General features: G+C 45.7%; 1 protein-coding gene across 1 annotated transcript in view; it reads left to right on the forward strand.

Moving 5' to 3' along the window:
* The window catches only part of tomm70a (translocase of outer mitochondrial membrane 70 homolog A (S. cerevisiae)), a 54050-nt gene extending 31756 nt beyond the window's left edge, over positions 1–22294 (forward strand). Inside the window, exons 11-12 of the mRNA XM_038801736.1 lie at positions 1849–1971; positions 21003–22294. Of these exons, the coding sequence (XP_038657664.1) occupies positions 1849–1971; positions 21003–21156 (277 nt within the window). The 3' untranslated portion in view covers positions 21157–22294. The remainder of the gene's footprint in view (positions 1–1848; positions 1972–21002) is intronic.
* The last annotated feature ends 604 nt before the right edge of the window (positions 22295–22898 follow it).

Below are 22898 nucleotides of genomic sequence, written 5' to 3' on the forward strand. Positions count from 1 at the left end.
TTGTAATAAACCCAGTAATTTTAACTGTACCACCTCCTATCAGAGCCAAATACGTTGTGCTAACACTCCAATTAATCCTCTGCACTGAGTAGAAGTGAATGGAGAGTTTATGTATTTATCCAGGATAATCAACCAATGACTATATAAAAACCTGACCATGTATCTTTCATAATCAGATACTTTTTTAAAAATTGCCCATTTGTCATGAGTTTGAATTTCTGTACACACACACATTTTGAGGTGTACCACAGCATATAGGAGCTGTGCCTTCCCTGCAATTTATGTCAATGGGGGCTGGTTAGCACCAATGACTAGACACCTAGCGAGTGGTTCAGAATAACTTCCAACTGTGTGAATTTGATTCCAGTTTCAGCTGAGGTAGCCTCAGGATCTGCCCCTGAGAATGGACCATAATGACAAACCACCACTAACAAAAGCTGCCAAGAAAACAGCTCAAAATGAAGTATTGCCAGCAATGCGTGCTGGATCTGCCTTCAGCCAATGCATACACACATGGCATTAAAATTGTTTTCAGTATTGTATTAGAAACCAGCATAATTGAAAATTTCTAGCATTGTTTTCACTGTTTAGCCTACCCTAAAATACTTCAATTTAGCACTAGATCCTTTGCAAACATTGCTGAAAGCCATCCTAAAGAATAGACATTGATAGAGCTGGGAAGGAAAGCCTCCATAAATGCTGATATGGGCATTGTCTCGGGAAATTTGTCAGTCCAAATCATTTGGCCCAAAGGTATTGGTATTGACAGATGCCTAAGAATGATTTTCCATTTATTTTTCTATTGCCGTGCATGATAATTAAGATGAATTTGGTGTGAAAGTTAGCAATTTCCTTGCCTGTGCCATTATTTTTCCTCCTACCTCTGCAGCTGATGGTGCACTCTCATGCTTGAGTTAAGCTGGCCAGCCAGCCAGTGCCCTTTTAATTCTGGACAAGCGTCAACTCTGCACATGTGAAATTTCCACTGAAGGTGCCAGTCAGGTCTGGGAACTCTGGGCTCATACTCTTTGCTGTACACCATCACTGCTAGCTATCAAAAGAAGCTTAAATGCCGAAGCCACCTAGGCTGCAGCCTTTCAAGAAGGTGGCTCAACAGCACCTGCCCAAAGTCAATAAGGGATATGTGATCAATGATGGCCTTGCCAACAACATACTCATTCCATGAGTGACTAAAAAAGCTGAAATTAGCCTATTCAGATTCCGGGATTTCCCCAGAGAAATTCCTGTTCTTTATAGCTTGTGTGTACAACATTTATTTTATTTTCAATGTTATCTTCTTGCGTTATTTTCTTTGAGGACACATTGTGCATGATGCTCTCCAACACCTTTCTCAAGTGTGAGTTCTTGGGCATGGGCCTTGGCTGCAGCTCTAAGTAGATAATCCAATTGTTCGAGCAGCATTGTCAAGCCCATTCCTATCACAAAACTACATTTGTGCAAGCACATTCCCAGCAGGAGTCTGAATAGCAATCCAAAGTGTTTCTTCCCCCGCCCTATCCCAGAAATGCCGGGGTTCACTATTGTTTATTGTTCTATATCAGCTCAGATCAGCAAACCCATAGTTCAAATCCAAGTCCTACTAGGTTTGCATATTTTTATTCACTAACTTGATTTTCTAAACCATTAGAGAAACCTATGTTGTACTTTCATACTATGATTTTTATTTCAATTTTGAGCCAATCCCATGTTCTTGCATGGAGGGAATTTGGTATGGCCTCCTTTGGCACTATAAACATTGCTTTTTATAAACAGTTTGTGCAGAATTATTGAATTGTATCTATTTTGCTTTTTTTTGTTTACACCAACTTGGTATTTACTTTACTTTAGTTTACTTCAGCTTCAGTGGAAACAGGATTTGGATAAAGGCTTGGAGCTAATCAGCAAGGCTATTGAAATCGACAATAAATGTGATTTTGCGTATGAGACCATGGGCACTATTGAAGTCCAGAGGTAATTTATTAATTAATTGTTTTTACTCCCACTGAGTTTGGCTCTTAAAAATTGTATTTCCAAAAGAAAAATGATCCCTTTGACTTCAGAAAATACACAGTTTTTTAAAAATATAAATTTAGATTACCCAATTATTTTTTCCAATTAAGGGGCAATTTAGCGTGGCCAATCCACCTACTCTGCACATTTTTGGGTTGTGGGGGCGAAACCCACACAGTCACGGAGAATGTGCAAACTCCACACGGACAGTGACCCAGAGCCAGGATCGAACCTGGAACCTCAGCGCCGTGAGGCAGCTGTGCTAACCACTAGGCCACCTTACTGCCCTCGAAAATACACATAGTTGTAGGTTGCTACAACACATATATGGCTTTAGATGGCAAGGATTGCTTTCTCAGAAAATGCAAGTATTATATTAAATTTAAAGCGTAAGTAAGTAAATTCCAAAGTATAACTACAGAGACTTGTTGCTTGATATTCTAAATTTAAAGCCTAATTAGTTACATAAGATAAAGATAGCATGGCTGGTGGTGTCTTGCAGCTGTAACACGTGAGAACTGGTGGATACTTGTGATTCACAGCAACCCTATATGCAGTAAGTGTCTGCAGCTTGAGGAGCTTTGGCTTTTGAGTTGGTGAGCTGGCGTCCGAGCTTCAGATATTGCAATGCGTCAAGCAGGGGAGAAGTCATTTGGTCACTTTGTTCCAGGAGTCAGTCACACTCCTTAGTCCAGGTACTTCAGACTCGATCCATGATCAGGGGTAGGAGGATGTGACTGTAGGTGAGACAACTATGGGAATCCAGAATATAGCAATGAGAAGCCTCAGCCCTTGCAATTGTCCAACAGGTTTGAGGTTCTTGCAGTTTGTGTGAGTGTAAGCAGAGACTGCAGGAAGTATGATCAAACTGGTTATGATACACTGGTGCAGGCGATCATAGGGTGGGAAAAAAAATCAATGTAGTTGTAGGGATCTGTATAGTTGGGAGGGGAAGGGACACTGTTCTCTGCAACTGAGAATAAGAGTCCTGAAGGCTGCATTGCATGCCCTGTGCCAGAGGTAAGGACATCTTGTCCAGTTCTGAAGAGTCATATTTGACTTGACATTAATTCCGTTTCTCTCTTCACAGATGCTGCCAGACCTCAGTATTTCCAGCATTTTCTGTTTTTATTTTATGTTAAAGACATCTCGGGGCTGGAGTGGAACTTGGTGTGGGAGGGAAAGGATCCAATTTTAATGGTTCACGCGGGCACTAATGACATAGGAAGGAATCGGAGAGGTTCTGTTGAGGGTGTATGAGCAGCTGGAGACTTAACTTAAAAGATAGACTCACAAAGGATGATTACCTGAGCTTCGAGCAAATTGACATTTGACAAATAAGATCAGTGAGTTGTGTGTCTCAAAGATTGGTGTGGGAGTTTTGATTCATGGGGCACTGGTACCGTGCTGGGGAAAGAGGGGGCTGTACTGTTGGGCGGTCTTCATCTGAACCGCAAAGGAACCAATGTAATAGCAAAACAGTTAAAAGGAAAGAATGGGGCCATAGTCCTGGGTAACAATGCAGGTAATAATAACCAGAGAATGACCAAAAGCACAGAGCGTACAAACACAAGAGTGCGCCCGTGGAAATGGTCAGAGAAGGGAATAATTATAAAAAGTTTATTTGAATGCATACAACTTTCAGAACAAGATTGATTTTTTTTTTTTGGAAATAATTTTTATTGAAAAAATTTTGATTTTATACAACATTGACACACCTTAGTAAAATACCGAAAATAACAATAATATTAACAATCGTATACATTCGCCCCACCTCCATGAACAACAGCATTTTAACAACAACGCAAATTAACACACTATAAAGTTACAATAGTGCACCCCCCCCCCCCCCACCGGTTGCTGCTGCTATTGACCAAGTTACCTATCTCTGAGCCAGGAAGTCCAGAAAAGGCTGCCATCGTTTATAGAACCCTTGTATTGATCCTCTCAGGGGAAATTTGACCTTTTCCAATTTTATAAATCCCGCCATGTCACTGATCCAGGTCTCGACGCTTGGGGGCCTTGCATCCTTCCACTGTAACAGAATCCTTCGGCGGGCTACTAGGGACGCAAAGGCCAGGACACCGGCCTCTTTCGCCTCCTGCACTCCCGGCTCTACCGCAACTCCAAAGATCGCGAGTCCCCACCCTGGTTTGACCCTGGATCCAACCACCCTCGACACCGTCCCCGCCACCCCCTTCCAGAATTCTTCCAGTGCTGGGCATGCCCAGAACATATGGGCATGGTTCGCTGGACTCCCCGAACATCTGGTGCACCTATCCTCACCCCCAAAGAACTTACTCACCCTGGTCCTGGACATGTGGGCCCGGTGCAGCACCTTAAATTGGATTAGACTAAGCCTCGCACATGAGGAGGAAGAGTTAACTCTCTCCAAGGCATCCGCCCAAGTCCCGTCCTCAATCTGCTCCCCGAGTTCCTCCTCCCATTTAGCCTTCAGCTCCTCCACTGACAACTCCTCCACCTCCTGCATTACCTTTTTTTTTTTAAATTTAGAATATCCAATTCATTTTTTCCAATTAAGGGGCAATTTAACGTGGCCAATCCACCTAACCTGCACATCTTTGGGTTGTGGGGGTGAAACCCACGCAGACACAGGGAGAACGTGCAAACTCCTCACAGACAGTGACCCAGGGCCGGGATTCGAACCCGGGTCCTCAGCGCCGTAGGCAGCAATGCTAATCACTGTGCCACCGTGCCGCCCTGCATTACCTTATAGATGTCAGACACCTTCCCCTCTCCGACCCACACCCCCGAAAGCACTCTGTCCATCGTCCCCTGCGAGGGCAGCAAAGGGAATCCCTCTACCTGTCGCCTAGCAAACGCCTTTACCTGCAGGTATCTGAACATGTTCCCTTGGGGAAGGCCAAATTTATCTTCCAGTTCCCCCAGGCCCGCGAACCTCCCACCAATAAACAGGTCCCTCAATTTGCTGATGCCCGCCCTTTGCCACCCCCTCAATCCCCCATCCGTGTTCCCCGGGATGAACCGATGGTTGCCACCCAGTGGAGCCTCCATCGAGCCCCGATGCCGTCTCCACTGTCCCCAGATTCTTAGGGTCGCCGCCACCACCGGGCTCGTGGTAAACCTCTTGGGGGAGAGCGGCAACGGTGCCGTTGCCATGGCACCCAGGCTCGTACCTCTACATGACGCCATCTCCATTCTTTTCCACGCCGCCCCTCCCCCCTCCATCACACATTTACGCACCATTGACACATTGACTGCCCAATAGTACCCCAGAAGGTTGGGCAGCGCCAACCCGCCTCTATTCCTTCCTCGCTCCAGGAACACCCTCTTCACTCTCGGAGTCCCATGTGCCCACACAAAGCTCAAAATACTGCTAGTCACTCTCCTAAAGAAGGCCCTGGGGATAAATATGGGCAGGCACTGAAAGAGGAACAAGAACCTCGGAAGCACCGTCATTTTGACGGACTGTACCCTCCCCGCCAACGACAATGGCAGCATGTCCCACCTCTTGAACTCCTCCTCCATCTGATCTACAAGTCTGGTGAAGTTATGCTTGTGAAGAGTCCCCCAGTCCCTGGCCACCTGCACCCCCAAGTACCTAAAGCTCTCCCCTGCCCGCCTAAGCGGGAGCCTACCAATTCCTTCCTCCTGGTCTCCAGGGTGCACCACAAACACCTCGCTCTTGCCTAAATTTAATTTATAACCTGAAAAGGTCCCAAACTCAGCTAGCAACTCCATCACTCCCGGCATCCCTCCCACTGGGTCCGCCACATACCGTAACAGGTCGTCGGCATACAACGACACCCTATGTTCCTCTCCACCTCACACCAAGCCTCTCCACCTCTCTGAATCTCTCAACGCCATCGCCAGCGGCTCGATTGCCAGTGCAAACAACAAGGGGGACAGGGGGCAACCCTGCCTGGTCCCTAGGTAAAGCCGGAAGTACTCCGACCTCCTCCTACTCGTGGCCACACACGCCATCGGGGCCTCATATAGCAGCCGTACCCATCTAATGAACCCTTCACCAAATCCAAACCTCCCCAACACCTCCCATAGGTACCCCCACTCCACTCTATCGAAGGCCTTCTCCGCATCCAGCGCCACCACTATCTCTGCCTCCCCCTCAATCGCCGGCATCATGATGACATTCAGTAATCTCCGCACATTCGTGTTCAGCTGCCTTCCCTTCACAAAACCTGTCTGGTCCTCGTGCACAACCCCTGGCACACCGTCCTCTATCCTGGTGGCCAGGATTTTTGCCAGCACCTTAGCATCCGCGTTGAGGAGAGATATGGGCCTGTATGAACCACACTGCTGGGGGTCCTTGTCCTTCTTTAAAATTAACGAGATCAGCGCCCGCGACATCGTCGGGGGCAAAGTCCCCCCTTCCCACGCTTCATTAAGTGTCCGCACCAGCAGGGGGCCCACTAGGTCCACAAACTTTTCATAAAATTCCACCGGGAACCCATCCGGCCCCGGTGCCTTCCCTGACTGCATCTGCCCGATCCCCTCAACTAGCTCCTCCAGTTCAATCGGCGCACCCAGCCCCTCCACCTTCTCCTCCTGCACCTTCGGGAAAGAAAGCCTGTCAAGGAACCTCTCCATTCCCCCCCTCTCCCCCGTTGGCTCCGACCGGTACAGTTCCCCGTAAAAGTCCTTGAATACCTCATTCACCTCTACCCCCTTCCGCACCACATTCCCACTCCACTCTTGTCTCTCACTCCAGCAATCTCCTTCGCCGCATCCCGCTTGCGGAGCTGATGAGCCAGCATCCTACTCGCCTTTTCACCATGTTCGTACACTGCCCCTTGTGCCTTCCTCCACTGTGCCTCCGCCTTTCTAGTGGTCAGCAAATCAAATTTAGCCTGCAGGCTGCGCCTCTCCCCCAACAGTCCCTCCTCTGGTGCCTCTGCATACCTCCTGTCTACCTCCAGCATCTTTCCCACCAGTCTATCCCTCTCGCTCCTCTCCCTGTGTGCTCGGATGGATATCAGCTCCCCACGAATCACTGCCTTCAGGGCTTCCCAGACCATCCCCACCTGAACCTCCCCCGTATCATTCACCTCGAGGTACCCCTCAATACTTGCCCGGACCCTCCTACACACCACCTCCTCCGCCAACAACCCCACATCCAACCGCCACAATGGACGTTGGTCCCGCACCTCTCCCATCTCCAACTCTATCCAATGCGGAGCGTGGTCGGAGATTGCGATGGCCGAATACTCGGCCTCCTCTACTCTCGGAATCAGTCCCCTACTCACCACGAAGAAATCTGTCCGAGAGTAGACCCTATGTACGTGGGAGAAGAAAGAGTACTCGCGTGCCCTCGGCCTCACAAACCTCCATGGATCTACTCCACCCATCTGATCCATAGACCCTCTCAGTACCTTGGCCGCCGCCGGCCTCCTACCCATCCTAGAGCTGGACCGATCCAGTGAAGGATCCAACACCGTATTAAAGCCCTATGATCAGACCTCCCGCCTCCAGATCCGGGATCCGTCCCAACATACGCCTCATAAAGCCCGCATCGTCCCAATTTGGGACATACACACTAGCCAGTACCACCTTCTCTCCTTGTAGCCTGCCCCTAACCATAACATACCTACCCCCCTTATCCGCCACCACCTCCGATGCCTCAAACAACACATTTTTCCCCACCAGAATCGCCACTCCCCGGTTCTTCACATCCAACCCAGAGTGGAAAACCTGCCCCACCCATCCCTTCCTCAGGCGGACCTGGTCCGCCACCCTCAGGTGGGTCTCCTGAAGCATTGCCACATCTGCCTTTAGCCCCTTCAGGTGAGCCAGTACCCTCGACCGCTTCACCGGCCCATTCAACCCTCTCGCATTCCAAGTGACCAACCGGATCAGAGGGCATCCCGCCCACCTCCCCCGTCGGCTAGCCATAGCCCATCGACTGCCCGCCCCAGGCCAGCACCCCCCGGTTCTTCACATCCAACCCAGAGTGGAAAACCTGCCCCACCCATCCCTTCCTCAGGTCCGACCCAGTCCCCATAGCGACAACACCTCACCTCTGTCCCCCCAGCTCCTTCTTGACCCTACCAGCAGCAACCCGGTATTCCCCTTCTCCCCCCCCCCCCCCCCCCCCCTCCCCCCTCCCTTCCCCCCCAGGCTAGGAACCCTCCCAGCCGCGAACCATCCTCCATTGTACTTCCGTGGGTCAGCTAACTTCTGCTGACCCCGGAAACTTCCGCCAATAGCCCGACCCCTCCCGAAGTGGGATCATCCCCCAATCTATCCCTCCTCCAGGCACCACTCCAGCGCGGGGAAGAACCAGTTAAGGCCCCGCCTCCCCCGTCACCGTCTCCACCCCCCAGCCCCGCAGCGCGGGAAACCAGAGGAAAGCCCGCGCTTTCGCACTGCCCCACCACACCCTTCTGACGCAGCTCCCAAATATCAGCCCCACTCCATACCCCCACTCCGACATAGAATACAACAGACCCCCCCCACCCTCCCCACAAGATACACAGCCCAAACAATGCCCCACAGCACAAAAATAAAAACATAGCAGAACAACCCCTCTGTAAATAACCATATCAAAATTGCAAAAGTACTAAGACAAGAAGAGAAAAACAGAAGAAAAAGAGAACACAGCAACAGCAGAATCCAGCACTAATATATTACAGCCGACCTCGCAACCCCCAACCCCTAGTTCAATCCAGTTTCTCCGTCTGCACGAAGGCCCACGCCTCCTCCGGGGAATCAAAATAATGGTGCCGGTCCGAATAAGTTACCCACAGACGCGCGGGCTGCAACATTCCGAACTTTATCTTTTTTTCTATAAAGCACCTCTTTCGTCCGATTAAATCCGGACCGCCGCTTAGCCACCTCCGCACTCCAATCCTGGTAGATCCGTACTACCCCATTCTCCCACTTGCTGCTCTTCACCTTCTTGGCCCAGCGCAGCACACACTCCCGATCACTGAACCGGTGGAACCTCACCAGCACCGCACGCGGGGGTTCATCTTCCTTAGGCCTCCTGTCCAGCACCCTGTGCGCTCCCTCCAGCTCCAAGGGCAGATGGAAAGACCCGGCCCCCACTAGCGAGTTCAGCATTACAGCCACGTAGGCTGTCCGGTCCGACCCCTCTAGCCCCTCCGCAAGGCCCAGGATCCGCAGGTTTTTCCGCCTCATGCGGTGATCGAGCTCCTCGAGGCACAAGATTGATGAATTGATGGCACAAATGAAATAAATTAATATGATCACAGTAATGACCTTGACTGGAATCTGAATGTTCAAGGGTGTCTGACATTCTGGAAGGATAGGAAGCCAGGAAAAGGAGGTAGAATAGCTTTGTTAATAGAGGATGAAATCGATACAATAGTGAGGTATTATCCTCCAAATCAAAATGTAGAATCCGTTTGGGTGGAGAAAGAAGCCACTAGGGGAGTAGTGTATAGGCTCCTGACAGTAGTCCAGAGCAGCAGAAACAGGCAGCATCACTCAAGGAGGTTAGTGGAGAAGAGACATTGACAGCCAAGAAGTAACCCACAGATCACACTTTCTTTGCTTGTAAAATCAGTGAAAGCAAAAACTGAACAATTTAAGGCTCGAAAGAAACAAAAATTTAATAGAATGTGTTTTTAAAAATAAAATTAAATCCAGTTTTCCAAGTTTCAATTGCTACCAATGCACATATACATCACTGAAAATAAGTCTACTAAAATAAGTAGTCTCGTCAAGAAATAATAGGGACTTCTAAGACCACTGCAAGAATTGTGGGAGATTTCATTCTTTGTTATTTAGATTGCGTGAATCAAATTGGCCAAGGTAGCCAGGAGGAGTGCATTTCTCATAACAATGTGTTCTGTAACCAACCAGGGAACAGGCTACAGGTAACATGAAATGAGACCAAATTAATTGATCACCCTAGAGTAAAGGATCTTCTAGGTAAGAACAATCGTAAAAGGTAAAATTTCACATTGTTTGAGAGTGAGATCTTTGGATGTGAAACTAGTGTCTTAATGAAAATTACACTGGTATGAAGACACCGTTGGCTAAAGTGCACTTGGAAAATGACAGAGAAGCAGTGGCAGACATTGAATCCATTATTACGGAGAAAATGCTAGAATCCATTATTGAGGTAGCCGTAGGAAATTTAGAAAATAATAATGCCGCCAGCATCATAGTTTTGTGGAAGGAAAATAGTGTTTGACAAATTTATTAGAGTCCTAGAGACTGCATCTTATCGTGGAACAAGATGAGTGGGCGCTTGATATAATGGTAAAGGAGAGCCAGGGGCTGGTTTAGCTCACTCGGCTAAATCACTGGCTTTTAAAGCAGGCCAACAGCACGGTTCCAGCCTCCCCGGACAGGCGCCGGAATGTGGCGACTAGGGGCTTTTCACAGTAACTTCATTGAAGCCTACTCGTGACAATAAGCGATTTTCATTTCATTTTTCATTTCATGTAGTGTATTTGGATTGCCAAAAGGTCTTTGATTAAGGTGGCATGTAAAATTTTACTGCAGAAGATATAAGCTCAATTATTAATGGTGATATATTATTATGAATAGAGGATATATCCTTCGGGACACAGCTAGCTCATTCAGTATTTGTACTACCAATTCAAACTGTGTGATAGATATTGGGGTATCCCACCAGTGTATCTGGTGTCCTCTTGTTACTCTGTGAATCTTTCAACATGGAAGAGTGTGAATCTAGCAGTTGAGGGAAGTCTTGGATTGGTATTCAGCAGGAAGTTTCCTTTCCCAAGATGGCATCAGAGCGCATGAAGTCCAAAGCCAATGTTGAGGACTCCAAGGCCACTCCTTCCTAACTGTACACCATTGTGCTGCCACCTCTGTTGGGTCTATCTTGTCGTAAGACTAGACATACCCAGTGATGGTTATTAAGGAGTTGGGGAAATTGGCTATAAGATATTATTCAGTGAGTCATGGTGAGCTCCAGTCTCGAACAGCTCTCCTAATTTTTACACAAGCCCAGAGATGTTATTGCTGAGACCGTACAGGGTTGACGTGGCAGGCTGTGCCTGAGTGATTTAGGATTTCCTGACCTTGAATGGTTGATTAATCTTGCTCGTCTACTTCTGACTAAGCAACCAAAGGAGGGAAAGCTATTTCCCTGTAAAGAACAGAACAGCTCTCACTAGGGGGGGTCTTGAACAGTTAAACAGATTTCAGTTACATTCTAGTGGGAGATTTTTCGGGTAGGTAGCTCTAAACTACACCATTTACTTGTTGCTTAGGACATCCGAAAAAAGCGTCTTGGATTTTAAGCTTACTCAATGTAACAAATACACGGTTTATAATTCTTAGTGTTTTATTACGAAACATTTTACAGAGTTAGAGTCTTCAAATTGTAAATCTGCTAACAATTCAATATTATCTGCTAGCAGTTCTCATTATTAAGAGAAAGATATATTTAAACATGGAAATCCAAAAGTATCTCTATCTAATACATCTCTAAAAGAGTGCTAGACACATACAAAAGTCTCGAGACTTGTTTGATGAACAGACTGGGAACAAGATTCAGACTCCTAGTAATTTCTAATAATAAATAATATAATAATCTTCATTGACACAAGTAGGCATACATTAACACAGCAATGAAGTTACTGTGAAAAGACCCTAGTCGCCACATTCCGGTGCCTGTCCGGTATACGGAGGGAGAATTCAGAATATACAATTCACCTGGCAAGCACATATTTTGGGACTTGTGGGAGGAAACTGGAGCACCCAGAGGAAACCCACGCAGACACTGGGAGAACATGCAAGCTCCGCACAGACAGTGACCGAAGCCGGGAATCGAACCTGGAACCCTGGCGCTGTGAAGCAATGGTGCTAACTACTGTGCTGCCATGTTTCCCCCCTTTCTTGGAGAACTACAGGAAAGGAGTGTCAGCGAATCCGTTCCTTATATATATATTTTTCTTCCTATTTAATAGCCCGACCCGTAATGAGCAGTTACCTCATAGTTAAGCAGCAATGTTTGCAGTTTCACTTAATCTTATTGACAGTCTGTCTTTAAAAGTTGTTTCATGTTTCTTTTAATATTGATTTGAGTGTCAAACATTTAAACATAAGGTCGGTCAGCAGGTCATTTCCAAGAGTGACTCCACTTTGTTATCTCTTGTGTCAAGAATTTAAATATGTAGTTGGATAGAAAGTTCCATTAAGAGTGGCACTATTCTCGTTTATCTTTTATGTGGCCTCTTTCATTCAGCTGTAGTTAGGTAATTCAAAGGGATTTGAGTTCTGTCAAACCCCAAGGACTTTTTAACTTTAGTTTTTCATATTACTTTGTTTTTATGAGGCAACTTAATTAATCTGAGAGAGGTACGCGTCCTTTTCAATATGTCTAATGGATTCTGAAAAGATAATTGTGTTATAGTGATTTTACTCTATTTGGTTCTGCATCAGTTTTCACTCCCGATTCTACAAAAGCTTTTTTATTTTCATCTGAGCCCTGTGATCAGTGCAGTGTGTTGTACAACACATTTGTCATTTCCACTGTCTAGATTGATGCCAATTGGTCCATTTGGCTTTATTCTCTTTTGACTTTTCTATAGCAGTTTGTTGCCACTTTGTAGCTTGCAAGGCTGCTTCAGAGGGCACTTGAGAGTCAACCACATTGCTGTGGGTCTAGAGTCACGCTTAGGCTGGACTGGGTAAGGATAGCAGATTTATTTTCCTGAAGGACATTAGTGAATCCAGACCAGTATTTTATGGCAATCCGTTAGTTTCCTGAAGATAATTACTAATATTAGGCTTGTAGATTATTAATTAATTGAATTTAACTTCTCCAGCTTTTCTGATGATATCTGAACTCTTCTGGAATATTACTGGCACAGTAATCTTGCTGCTGTGCTACTGTCCCCATAGTTACCTTATTCAATGGGGGAGCAGGTTGAAGGGCCATACAGCTCCGGCTCCTATTTATCTTGGTGTAAAGAAGTGCTTCTCTTTACATGACCAGGATTATTCCAGAATATAGGAGTTCAAAGATGAACAATATAATCAATGTTGAGAGTGATGATGTTGGCGCAGAAGAACACAAATCAAACTCGGAAGTAGAGAGTTGAAATTTAAAAGTTTAGAATTCTCAAATGAGACTAGAAGAAATGTTTATTGCCCCACCCCGTAGAATGTGGATTTATGACCAAAAGCAGTTGTTGATGTATTGAACAATCCCTTCAAGAAGTAGCTGATAAAGACTGGAGTGGGAAAAACTAAAGGAAATGGGGGGAAATATTTATCAAAAATCCCAGGACATGGTTTCTGTACTGCAGGGATAGAAGAGAGGAAGCTTTGCCTGTGACGGCTAACATTGAAAATGGGTGACTATAGGGAAAAAAGGTTCACTTATGCAACACTATCACACAAGGTTAAAATCATAAGATTAGAAGAAATGGGAGGAGTGGACCATTTGGCCCATCAAGCTTGCTCCAGCATTCAGCAAGATCGGGCTGATCTGATTGTGCTCTTCACTCTGCTGCCTGTTCCCCATGACACACATTGTCGATCAGAAATGTATCTAAATCAACCTTGAGTATATTCAGTGACCCTGCCTCCACTGCTGCTTGTGGAAGAGAATTCGAAAGACTAATGACACTCAAGAAAAAGTTCCTCATCTGCGTCTTAAATGAGAGATGTCTTATTTTTGAACTGTGCCTCCTAGTTCTAGATTTCCCATGTGAGAAAACATCCTCTCTAGTTCTAGATGCCCAGTCAGGGCATCTACTGTCTCAAGTCCCTTAAGAATTTTAGGTTTCAATGAGATCACCTCTGTCTTCCAAATGCCGAGACTATCAGCTCAATCTGTCCCCAATCCTTTTCTCAGAGTCAGTTAAGTAAACCTACGTCGCACTCGCCTAAGGCAGATAAATCCTCTGTAGGTAGAGACCAAAACTGTACACAATACTCCAGGTGTGGTTTCACCAGGGCCTTGTATAATTGTAGTGGGCATTATTTACTCACAAATCACTTTGTCGTAAAGGCTATCATACCATTTGCTTTCCTAAATGCTCGATACACTTGTATTAACGCTGATTCTTGGATAGGTATGCACAGATCACTCTGAATACCAACATTGGCACAGTGGTTAGCACTGCTGCCTCACAGTGCCAGGGACCAAAGTTCAATTCCAATCTTGAATGACTGTCGGGTTTGCACATTTCCCCCCCTGCAATGTCTGCGTGGGTTTCCTCCGGGTGCTCCAGTTTCCCCCCTCAGTCCAAAGATGTGCAGGTTAGGTGGATTGGCCATTCCAAATTGTCACTTAGTGTCCAATGGTTAGGTGGGGTTACAGGGATAGGGTGGGGTATGGGTCTAGGTAGCTCTTTCGAAGGTATAGTCATGGGCCGAATGGCCTCCTTCGGCACTAGCGATATGATGATTTCCAGTCTTGTCATTCAAAACTATTCCGCTTTTCCTTTTACAAATATTTTTATTCTCCATTTTCACATTTTCTTCAGAAGTTACACCCCACCAACAAACAGTAGAAGAAGAACAAAGAAAATTACAGCACAGGAACAGGCCCTTCGGCCCTCCCAGCCTGCGCCGATCCAGATCCTTTATCTAAACCTGTTGTCTATTTCCCAAGGTCTACTTCTCTTTGTTCCCCACCCGTTCATATATCTGTCCAGATGCATCTTAAATGATGCTATCGTACCCGCCTCTACCACCTCTGCTGGCAAAGCATTCCAGGCACCCATCACCCTCTGCGTAAAAAACTTTCCACGCACATCTCCCTTAAACCTTTCCCCTCTCACCTTGAAATCGTGACCCCTTGTAATTGACACCCCCCCACTCTTGGAAAAAGCTTGTTGCTATCCACCCTGTCCATACCTCATAATTTTGTAGACCTCAATCAGGTCTCCCCTCAACCTCCGTCTTTCCAATGAAAACAATCCTAATCTACTCAACCTTTCTTCATAGCTAGCACCCTCCATACAGGCAACATCCTGGTGAACCTCCTCTGCACCCTCTCTAAAGCATCCACATCCTTCTGGTAATGTGGCGACCAGAACTGCGCGCAGTATTCCAAATGTGGCCTAACCAAAGTCCGATACAACTGTAACATGACCTGCCGACTCTTGTACTCAATACCCCGTTCGATGAAGGCAAGCATGCTGTATGCCTTCTTGACCACTCGACCTGCGTTGCCACCTTCAGGGTACAATGGACCTGAACTCCCAGATCTCTGTACATCAATTTTCCCCAGGACTCTTCCATTGACCATATAGTCTGCTCTTGAGTTAGATCTTCCAAAATACATCACCTCGCATTTGCCTGGATTGAACTCCATCTGCCATTTCTCTGCCCAACTCTCCAATCTATCTATATTTTGCTGTATTCTCTGACAGTCCGCCTCGCTATCTGCAACTCCACCAATCTTAGTATCATCTGCAAACTTGCTCATCAGACCACCTATACCTTCCTCCAGATCATTTATGTATATCACAAACAACAGTGGTCCGAGCACAGATCCCTGTGGAACACCACTAGTCACCTTTCTCCATTTTGAGACACTCCCTTCCACCACTACTGTCTCCTGTTGCCCAGCCAGTTCTTTATCCATCTAGCTAGTACACCCTGAACCCCATACGACTTCACTTTTTCCATCAACCTGCCATGGGAAACTTTATCAAATGCTTTACTGAAGTCCATGTATATGACATCTACAGCCCTTCCCTCATCAATTAACTTTGTCACTTCCTCAAAGAATTCTATTAGGTTTGTAAGACATGACCTTCCTTGCACAAAACCATGCTGCCTATCACTGATAAGTCTATTTTCTTCCAAATGTGAATAGATCCTATCCCTCAGTATCTTCTCCAACAGTTTGCCTACCACTGACGTCAAGCTTACAGGTCTATAATTCCCTGGATTATCCCTGCTACCCTCCTTAAACAAAGGGACAACATTATCAATTCTCCAGTCCTCTGGGACCTCACCCGTGCTCAAGGATGCTGCAAAGATATCTGTTAAGGCCCCAGCAATTCCGTCCCTCGCTTCCCTCAGTAACCTGGGATAGATCCCATCCGGTCCTGGGGACTTGTCCACCTTAATGCCTTTTAGAATACCCAAACCCTCCCCCTTCCTTATGCCGACATGACCTAGAGTATTTAAACATCCTTCCCTAGCCTCAACATCCATCATGTCCCTCTCCTTGGTGAATATCGATGCAAAGTACTCATTAAGAGGCTCACTCATTTCCTCTGACTCCACGCATAAATTCCCTCTTTTGTCTTTGAGGGGGCCAATACTTTCTCTAGTTACCCTCTTGCTCCTTATATACGAATAAAAGGCTTTGGGATTTTCCTTAACCCTGTTAGCCAAAGATACTTCATGACCCCTTTTAGCCCTCTTTATTGCGCGTTTGAGATTTGTCCTACTTTCCCGATATTCCTCCAAAGCTTCATCAGTTTTGAGTCGCCTCGATTTTATGTATGCTACCTTTTTCCTTTTAGCTAGTCTCACAATTCCACCTGTCATCCATGGTTCCCTAATCTTGCCATTTCTATCCCTCATTTTCACAGGGACATGTCTGTCCTGCACTCTAATCAACCTTTCCTTAAAAGACTCCCACATTTCAAATGTGGATTTACCCTTAAACAGCTGTTCCCAATCCACATTCCCGAGCTCCTGACGAATTTTGTTATAGTTGGCCTTTCCCCAATTTAGCACTCTTCCTTTAGGACCACTCTCGTCTTTGTCCGTGAGTATTCTAAAACTTACGGAATTGTGATCGCTATTCCTAAAGTAATCGCCGACTGAAACGTCAACCACCTGGCCGGGATCATTCCCCAATGCCAGGTCCAGTATGGCCCCTTCCCGAGTTGGACTATTTACATACTGCTCTAAAAAAAATTCTCCTGAATTCTCCTTACAAATTCTGCTCCATCTACGCCTCCAACACTACATGAGTCCCATTCAATGTTGGGGAAGTTAAAATCTCCCATCACAACCACCCTATTGCTCCTACATTTTCTGTAATCTGTCTACATATTTGTACCTCTACTTCACGCTCACTTTTGGGAGGCCTTTAGTAAAGTCCCAACAATGTTACTGCACCCTTCCTATTTCTTAGCTCTATCCATATTGCCTCAGTGCTCGAATCCTCCACATTGCCCTCCTTAATCACAGCTGTGATATCATCTCTGACCAGTAATGCAACTCCTCCACCCCTTTTACCTCCCTCTCTATCCCTCCTGAAGCATCTATACCCTGGGATATTTAGTTGCCAGTCTTGCCCATCCCTCAACCAAGTCTCAGTAATACCAATAACATCATATTCCCAGGTACTAATCCAAGCCCTAAATTCATCTGCCTTACCTGCTACACTTCTCGCATTAAAACAAATGCACCTCAGACCCACCTGTCCCTTTGCGATCATCATCTCTTCCCTGTCTACTCTTAGCCTTAGTCACATTGAGTTTATTATCTAGTACCTTACTGGCTTTAATTGCTGCTTCTTAACTTCTCTAACTTCCTAATCTGGTTCCCATCACCCTGCCACATTAGTATAAAACCTCCCCAACAGTGTTAGCAAAAGCACCACCGAGGACATTGGTTCCAGTCCTGCCCAGGGGTAGACCATCGATTTGTAATGGTCCCACCGCCCCCCAGAACCGGTTCCAATGTCCCAAAAATCCGAACCCCTCCCTCCTGCACCAACTCTCAAGCCATGTATTCATTCTGACTATTCTTAAATTTCTACTCTGACTGTTTCGTGGCACTGGTAGCAATCCTGAGATTACTACCTTTGAGGTCTTACTTTTGAACTTATCTCCTAACTCCCTAAATTCTGATTGTAGGACCTCATCCCTTTTTTTTACCTATATCGTTGGTGCCTATATGCACCACGACAACTGGCTGTTCACCCTCCCCCTTCAGTATGTCCTGCAGCCGATCTGAGACATCCCTGACCCGTGCACCCGAGATGCAACATACCATTCGGGAGTCTCGTTTTCGACCACAGAAACGCCTGTCTACTCCCCTTACGATTGAATCCCCTATGACTATAGCCCTGCCAGTCTTTTTCCCGCCCTTCTGTGCAGCAGAGCCAGCCACGGTGCCATGAGCCTGGCTACTACTGCCTTCCCCTGGTGAGTCATCTCCCCCAACAGTATCCGAAACGGTATACCTGTTTTGGAGGGAGATGACCGCAGGGGACACCTGCACTGCCTTCCTGCTCTTTCTCTGCCTTTTGGTCACCCATTCCCTGTCTCCCTCACCAATCCTAATCTGTGGTGTGACCAACTCACTGAACATGCTATCCACAACCTCCTCAGCATCGCGGATGCTCCAAAGTCAGTCCATCTGCAGCTCCAGAGCAGTCATGCGGTCTAACAGGAGCTGCAGCTGGACATACGTCCTGCACATGAAGGAGTCAGGGGCATCGGCCGCATCCCTGAACTCCCACATTGCGCACGAGGAGCATAACACGGGTCTGGTAACTAATACAATGTCAATCCCCTTATCAACAACGATCCCATCCACCACCCCCCAAACAACGGCCCACATGACAATATAAGCATCAAATAAAACAAACCCTCCCAAGGTGAAAAAGGGAACAGGAATCGCCTCTGGTCACCATTGACATATACGGTTCCCCCCCCCCCCCCCCCCCCCCCCCCCTAATAATTAATGTCATCCAATCCCTGAAAGAATACTGTGAATGACACCCATGAAATGTAGATCTCCTCCCCTCCACTTCCTCTTGTAAACTCCTCCCCCCAACCTCTGTTCCTTCTCCCAACATTTCACCCCGGCTAGACTCACCAAAACCTGTTCTACCAGGCTCCGATGGCCGCAGCCCCTTCCACCACCTCACTCCCGTTCATTGGCCGGCTTAAACCGGCCAGCGTGGAGGCCCCCGCACCCAGGAAAACCAAGAAATCCCCTTTAGCACACAACCCCCACATACACACCCAAGCCCCAAAGAACCATCATCACAAATGAAAGTCTCATCACTTCCCTTGTCCAAATATATACAGCGTTGACTCATTTAGTACATACACAAACACGCAGTGAAAAAATAAAGTTATATGAGGCTACATTGGTACACGACCATTTCTCAATTCTGCCACAGTCCTTCTGCCTTCGCAAACTCCTCTGCTGCTTCCGGCGTCCCCAAATTAAAGGCCTTGGATTTGTAGGTCACTCTCAACTTAGCTGGATATACTATGCTGCACTGCACCTTGCTGATGTACAGTGTCTTCTTCGCCCGGCTGAATGAAGCCCGCCTCCTTGCCAGCTCCACTGTAAAGTCCTAGTATATGCGTATACCAGCTCCAGCCCACTGCACCATCCATTTCTGCTTTGCCCAGCACAGGACTTTCTCCTTCACGCTATACCTGCAGAAACAGAGTTAATACTCTTGGCTGCTCACTCGCCTTTGGTATAGGCCTCCATGACCGATGAGCCCGATCCAGTTCATATCGGGAGGGATCGTCCGCCTCCCCCAATAGCTTCGCCAACATCGTGGCAAAATACTCCGTTAGCCTCGGGCCTTCCACCCCTTAGGGCAGACCCACAATCCTCAGATTCTGTTGCGTGGATCTGTTTTCCAGGTCTTCCATTTTGGCTAGCAGACCCTTGTTGGTCTCTATCACACTCCGCAACTTCTTCCCCATCGAGGTGAGTTGATTACTGTGCTGCGGTGATGCCTCTTCCACTTCCTTCAGTGTCTCACCTTGCTCCCGCACCTCCGCCGCTGCACTTGATACCGCCACCCTCACTGGGGCAATTGCCTCCTTCACCAGCACTTTCAATACCGCCTCTCTCCTTCATCGCTTCCATGTGTTTTGTGAACTGCTTTTCAAGTTCCACAGCTATCACCTTTTCTTCCGCTGTGAGCCATGTGCCCTCCCCTGGTGCTCCAGCCTCCGCTTTCCTTACAGTTCCTGCACTGACTTTTTCACTCCCCGGCGGACTTTCATTAACCCCCTTTCTCAAGGCCATTTTTCTCCCAAACTTGGACATTTCTCCTCCCTGTGCCTTCTTACAGCCTTTTCTGCCTCCGTTGCCCGGGACCGGGCGTTAAAACTCTGAAATTTCTATTCCCGAGCGGGAGCCCTCTGTGTGGCTGCCTCCCACCTGCCGTCACTGGAAGTCCCGCTTTTCTATTTTTTTTACACTAATCCACATTTTTGCCCAATTGTTTACCTGGCTTAATCCTTTTGCAGCACCTTGCATCTTGTCACCGCTTACTTTCCAAATTGATATTGCATCATCAGCAAACCTAATGCATTACACTCTTTCCCCTCAGCTAATTCACCTAATTCATTGCTGGAGCCTCAGTTATTTGAAATAGTTGATCATTGCAGTATGCTGTTAATTCTAGTGTACCAACCTGAAAATGACTTGTTCATTCTTACTCTCTTGTTCACTCTCTTCTGTCCCTGAACAAATCCCTAATTTATGCAAATATATTTATCTACGTTCTTCTGTGGCACTTTATCGAATGCAAATACATTTGTTAAGATTTATTTTGATAATTAAACCTAAAGAAATTTCAGATTTATTGAGCACTATTTTATTTCACCAATTCTGTTGACTCTGCCAATCAAAAAGTCTCTTTGCTGTGCCCCTAATATTTTCCCTACTACTGTACTGATTTCTGGGTAACTGGCCATAGTTAGTTCCCTGCTTTCTTTCTCCCTCTTGAAGAGCATAGTTACTTTGGCTAGTTTCCTATCCACCGTCTGAGTGGAGAGTGGGGTGAGGGAGAGATGCTGTTCTAGGGACTAGGCCATTAGTTATTTAACCACAAGCAGGCTTTTTGAAAAAAAAAGAATATTAGTGTTTCAATTATTCCTTGATCTGTGTTAATGGAAATCCAGGAAGGAAATCGAACTGGTTATGATTTTCCCATTGACCAATTTAGATGTCGTGATAGATGGGTGTTAGATTTTTTAAAGTGGATACACATCTTTCTTCAATGTTGGTTTTTCAGAGCTGTACTATTTTTTCATCGCATTTGCACCTTAACTTAAATGTCTTTTAAAATCTGTTTACAGAGGAAATCTGACTAAGGCTATCGAGATGTTTAGCAAGGCCATTAACCTAGCCAAGTCAGAAATGGAGATGGCCCATCTGTATTCGCTTTGTGATGCTGCATATGCACAGACGGAGGTTGCAAAAAAATATGGATTGAAGCCCCCAACACTCTAGATTTGAAAAATACAAAGTGTTCCCATTGTTCTTCTGTTAATCCTCTGACAAATTTTATATAAACTGTTGAATGCCACAGCAATCTTCGTGATATTCATTTATGTTTTCTCTATGGCTACGTAAGCAGTTGGTGATGAATATGTGCAGAATAATTGCACTTGAATTGGCCTATAAAGTGAAATTAACCTTTTATGGCATTGAACAAAACCTTTTTTTTTACACTAACACAATCAGGCCACACAAACATCTTATGGTTATTTTCATATAGGATAATGCTTTTCTTAAAAACAAAACCTCCTGTACAGTGCAAAATTGGCGCTCCCTTTAAAAGTAAAAGATGATCTAAAATCACTAACTGTGCAGCAAATTAAGCAAAATTGTGATTGCTCATAATTTTAGTTGTGTATGATGGGAATGGGCTTCAGTAAGTTTGTTTGCAATTATCTTTGCATTTTTAAATCTTACCTGTTCAAAATGTGTTCCATGGTATGTCAAATATTTAAAACCGTTCTGATGGTCCAAGTCAAAAGTGTATGATATATAGTTTGACATGGTAGAGATAATGTTCTCTACATTCATAGAAAACCAATTCTGTGCTGAAAATGTCTTCTGCAAAGTATGCATTTAAGCGTGTCCAGTGGGATATGGTTGTACAGTAGAGCTCTAATACAATTGATGTATCCAGTGAGAAGTTGTATGAGCAACATTAAAAAATGTTTGGGGTGTCTTTAAAAAGCAGGTGGTATGCTGACATGGAAAGAACCTGGGCTTTGCAGTGTTTTGCTGTTTACATAATTGATGCAAAAATTTGTGCCTGTAGAGACGGCACTGCATAGGCTGCCAATGTGGCCTAGAAACAGAAGCTTCTCCATTCCCATTTTAATGTATTCACGTGCAGGTCTGAGACAGTGAATTTTATTTTGATCTTGCTAAAGGTTATGTTTGGCCTAATTCATTTGATGTAGAAATGGAAAAGGCCCTTGATGGAAGCATGTGCTTTCCAGTGAAAACATTGTATTGCCAAGAACTAATGGCTGTTAAATACAATGTTGGAAAATGCACTGGAAAAAAGTTATTGAACTAATTTTGTAAATGATAGTGTAAACTTGCGCAATAAATACTGCATTCAGAATGAAAATGTTTAGCATGAGCGTTAAATGATATTTATCCACCCAATAAGTATTGCATTCAGAATGAAAATGGTTATAGTCAGCAATAAAACAAATCCATAAGCAATGGATGTAGACCTGTGACTGTCCTGACCCACAGCATGGATCTTCCTGTTGCAGGGCTGTGCATCTTAAGATGGCACCAAATGAGTTGGTGCCAACATGAGTCAAAAGTCCTGAAGCTTGGTTGATGTCAGCAGAATGATGGATGCTCTGACAAAGGACTCATCAAAAGCAGTGGGTGCCTGGGCAATAAATCAGCCTCAAATAGCATTTCCTATTCACAATTAAGTGTCAATACACTAAGATAAAATAAATAAACTTTCTTGGAAAAAATTCAGGAACAACATTTCAGTGCAAAACAATGACTACCTTTGTTCCCTAGATGACAGTATTTTCAAATATGGGCCATTTGAAAAAATTGGCAAAATCATACAGTATCTTTGCTGCAATAATTGCCTCCGAGTTACTCAATTTTGTGGTTTTTCCTGTCTCAATCTTTAAACTCAAAATCTGCTTCCTACTTCTCTCTTAATCTGTCCATGTCTTTTCTCCCTCTCCAAGCCTTCTAAT

The sequence above is a fragment of the Scyliorhinus canicula genome, chromosome 7, assembly GCF_902713615.1.
Source record: "Scyliorhinus canicula chromosome 7, sScyCan1.1, whole genome shotgun sequence".
NCBI classification, from domain to species: domain Eukaryota; kingdom Metazoa; phylum Chordata; class Chondrichthyes; order Carcharhiniformes; family Scyliorhinidae; genus Scyliorhinus; species Scyliorhinus canicula.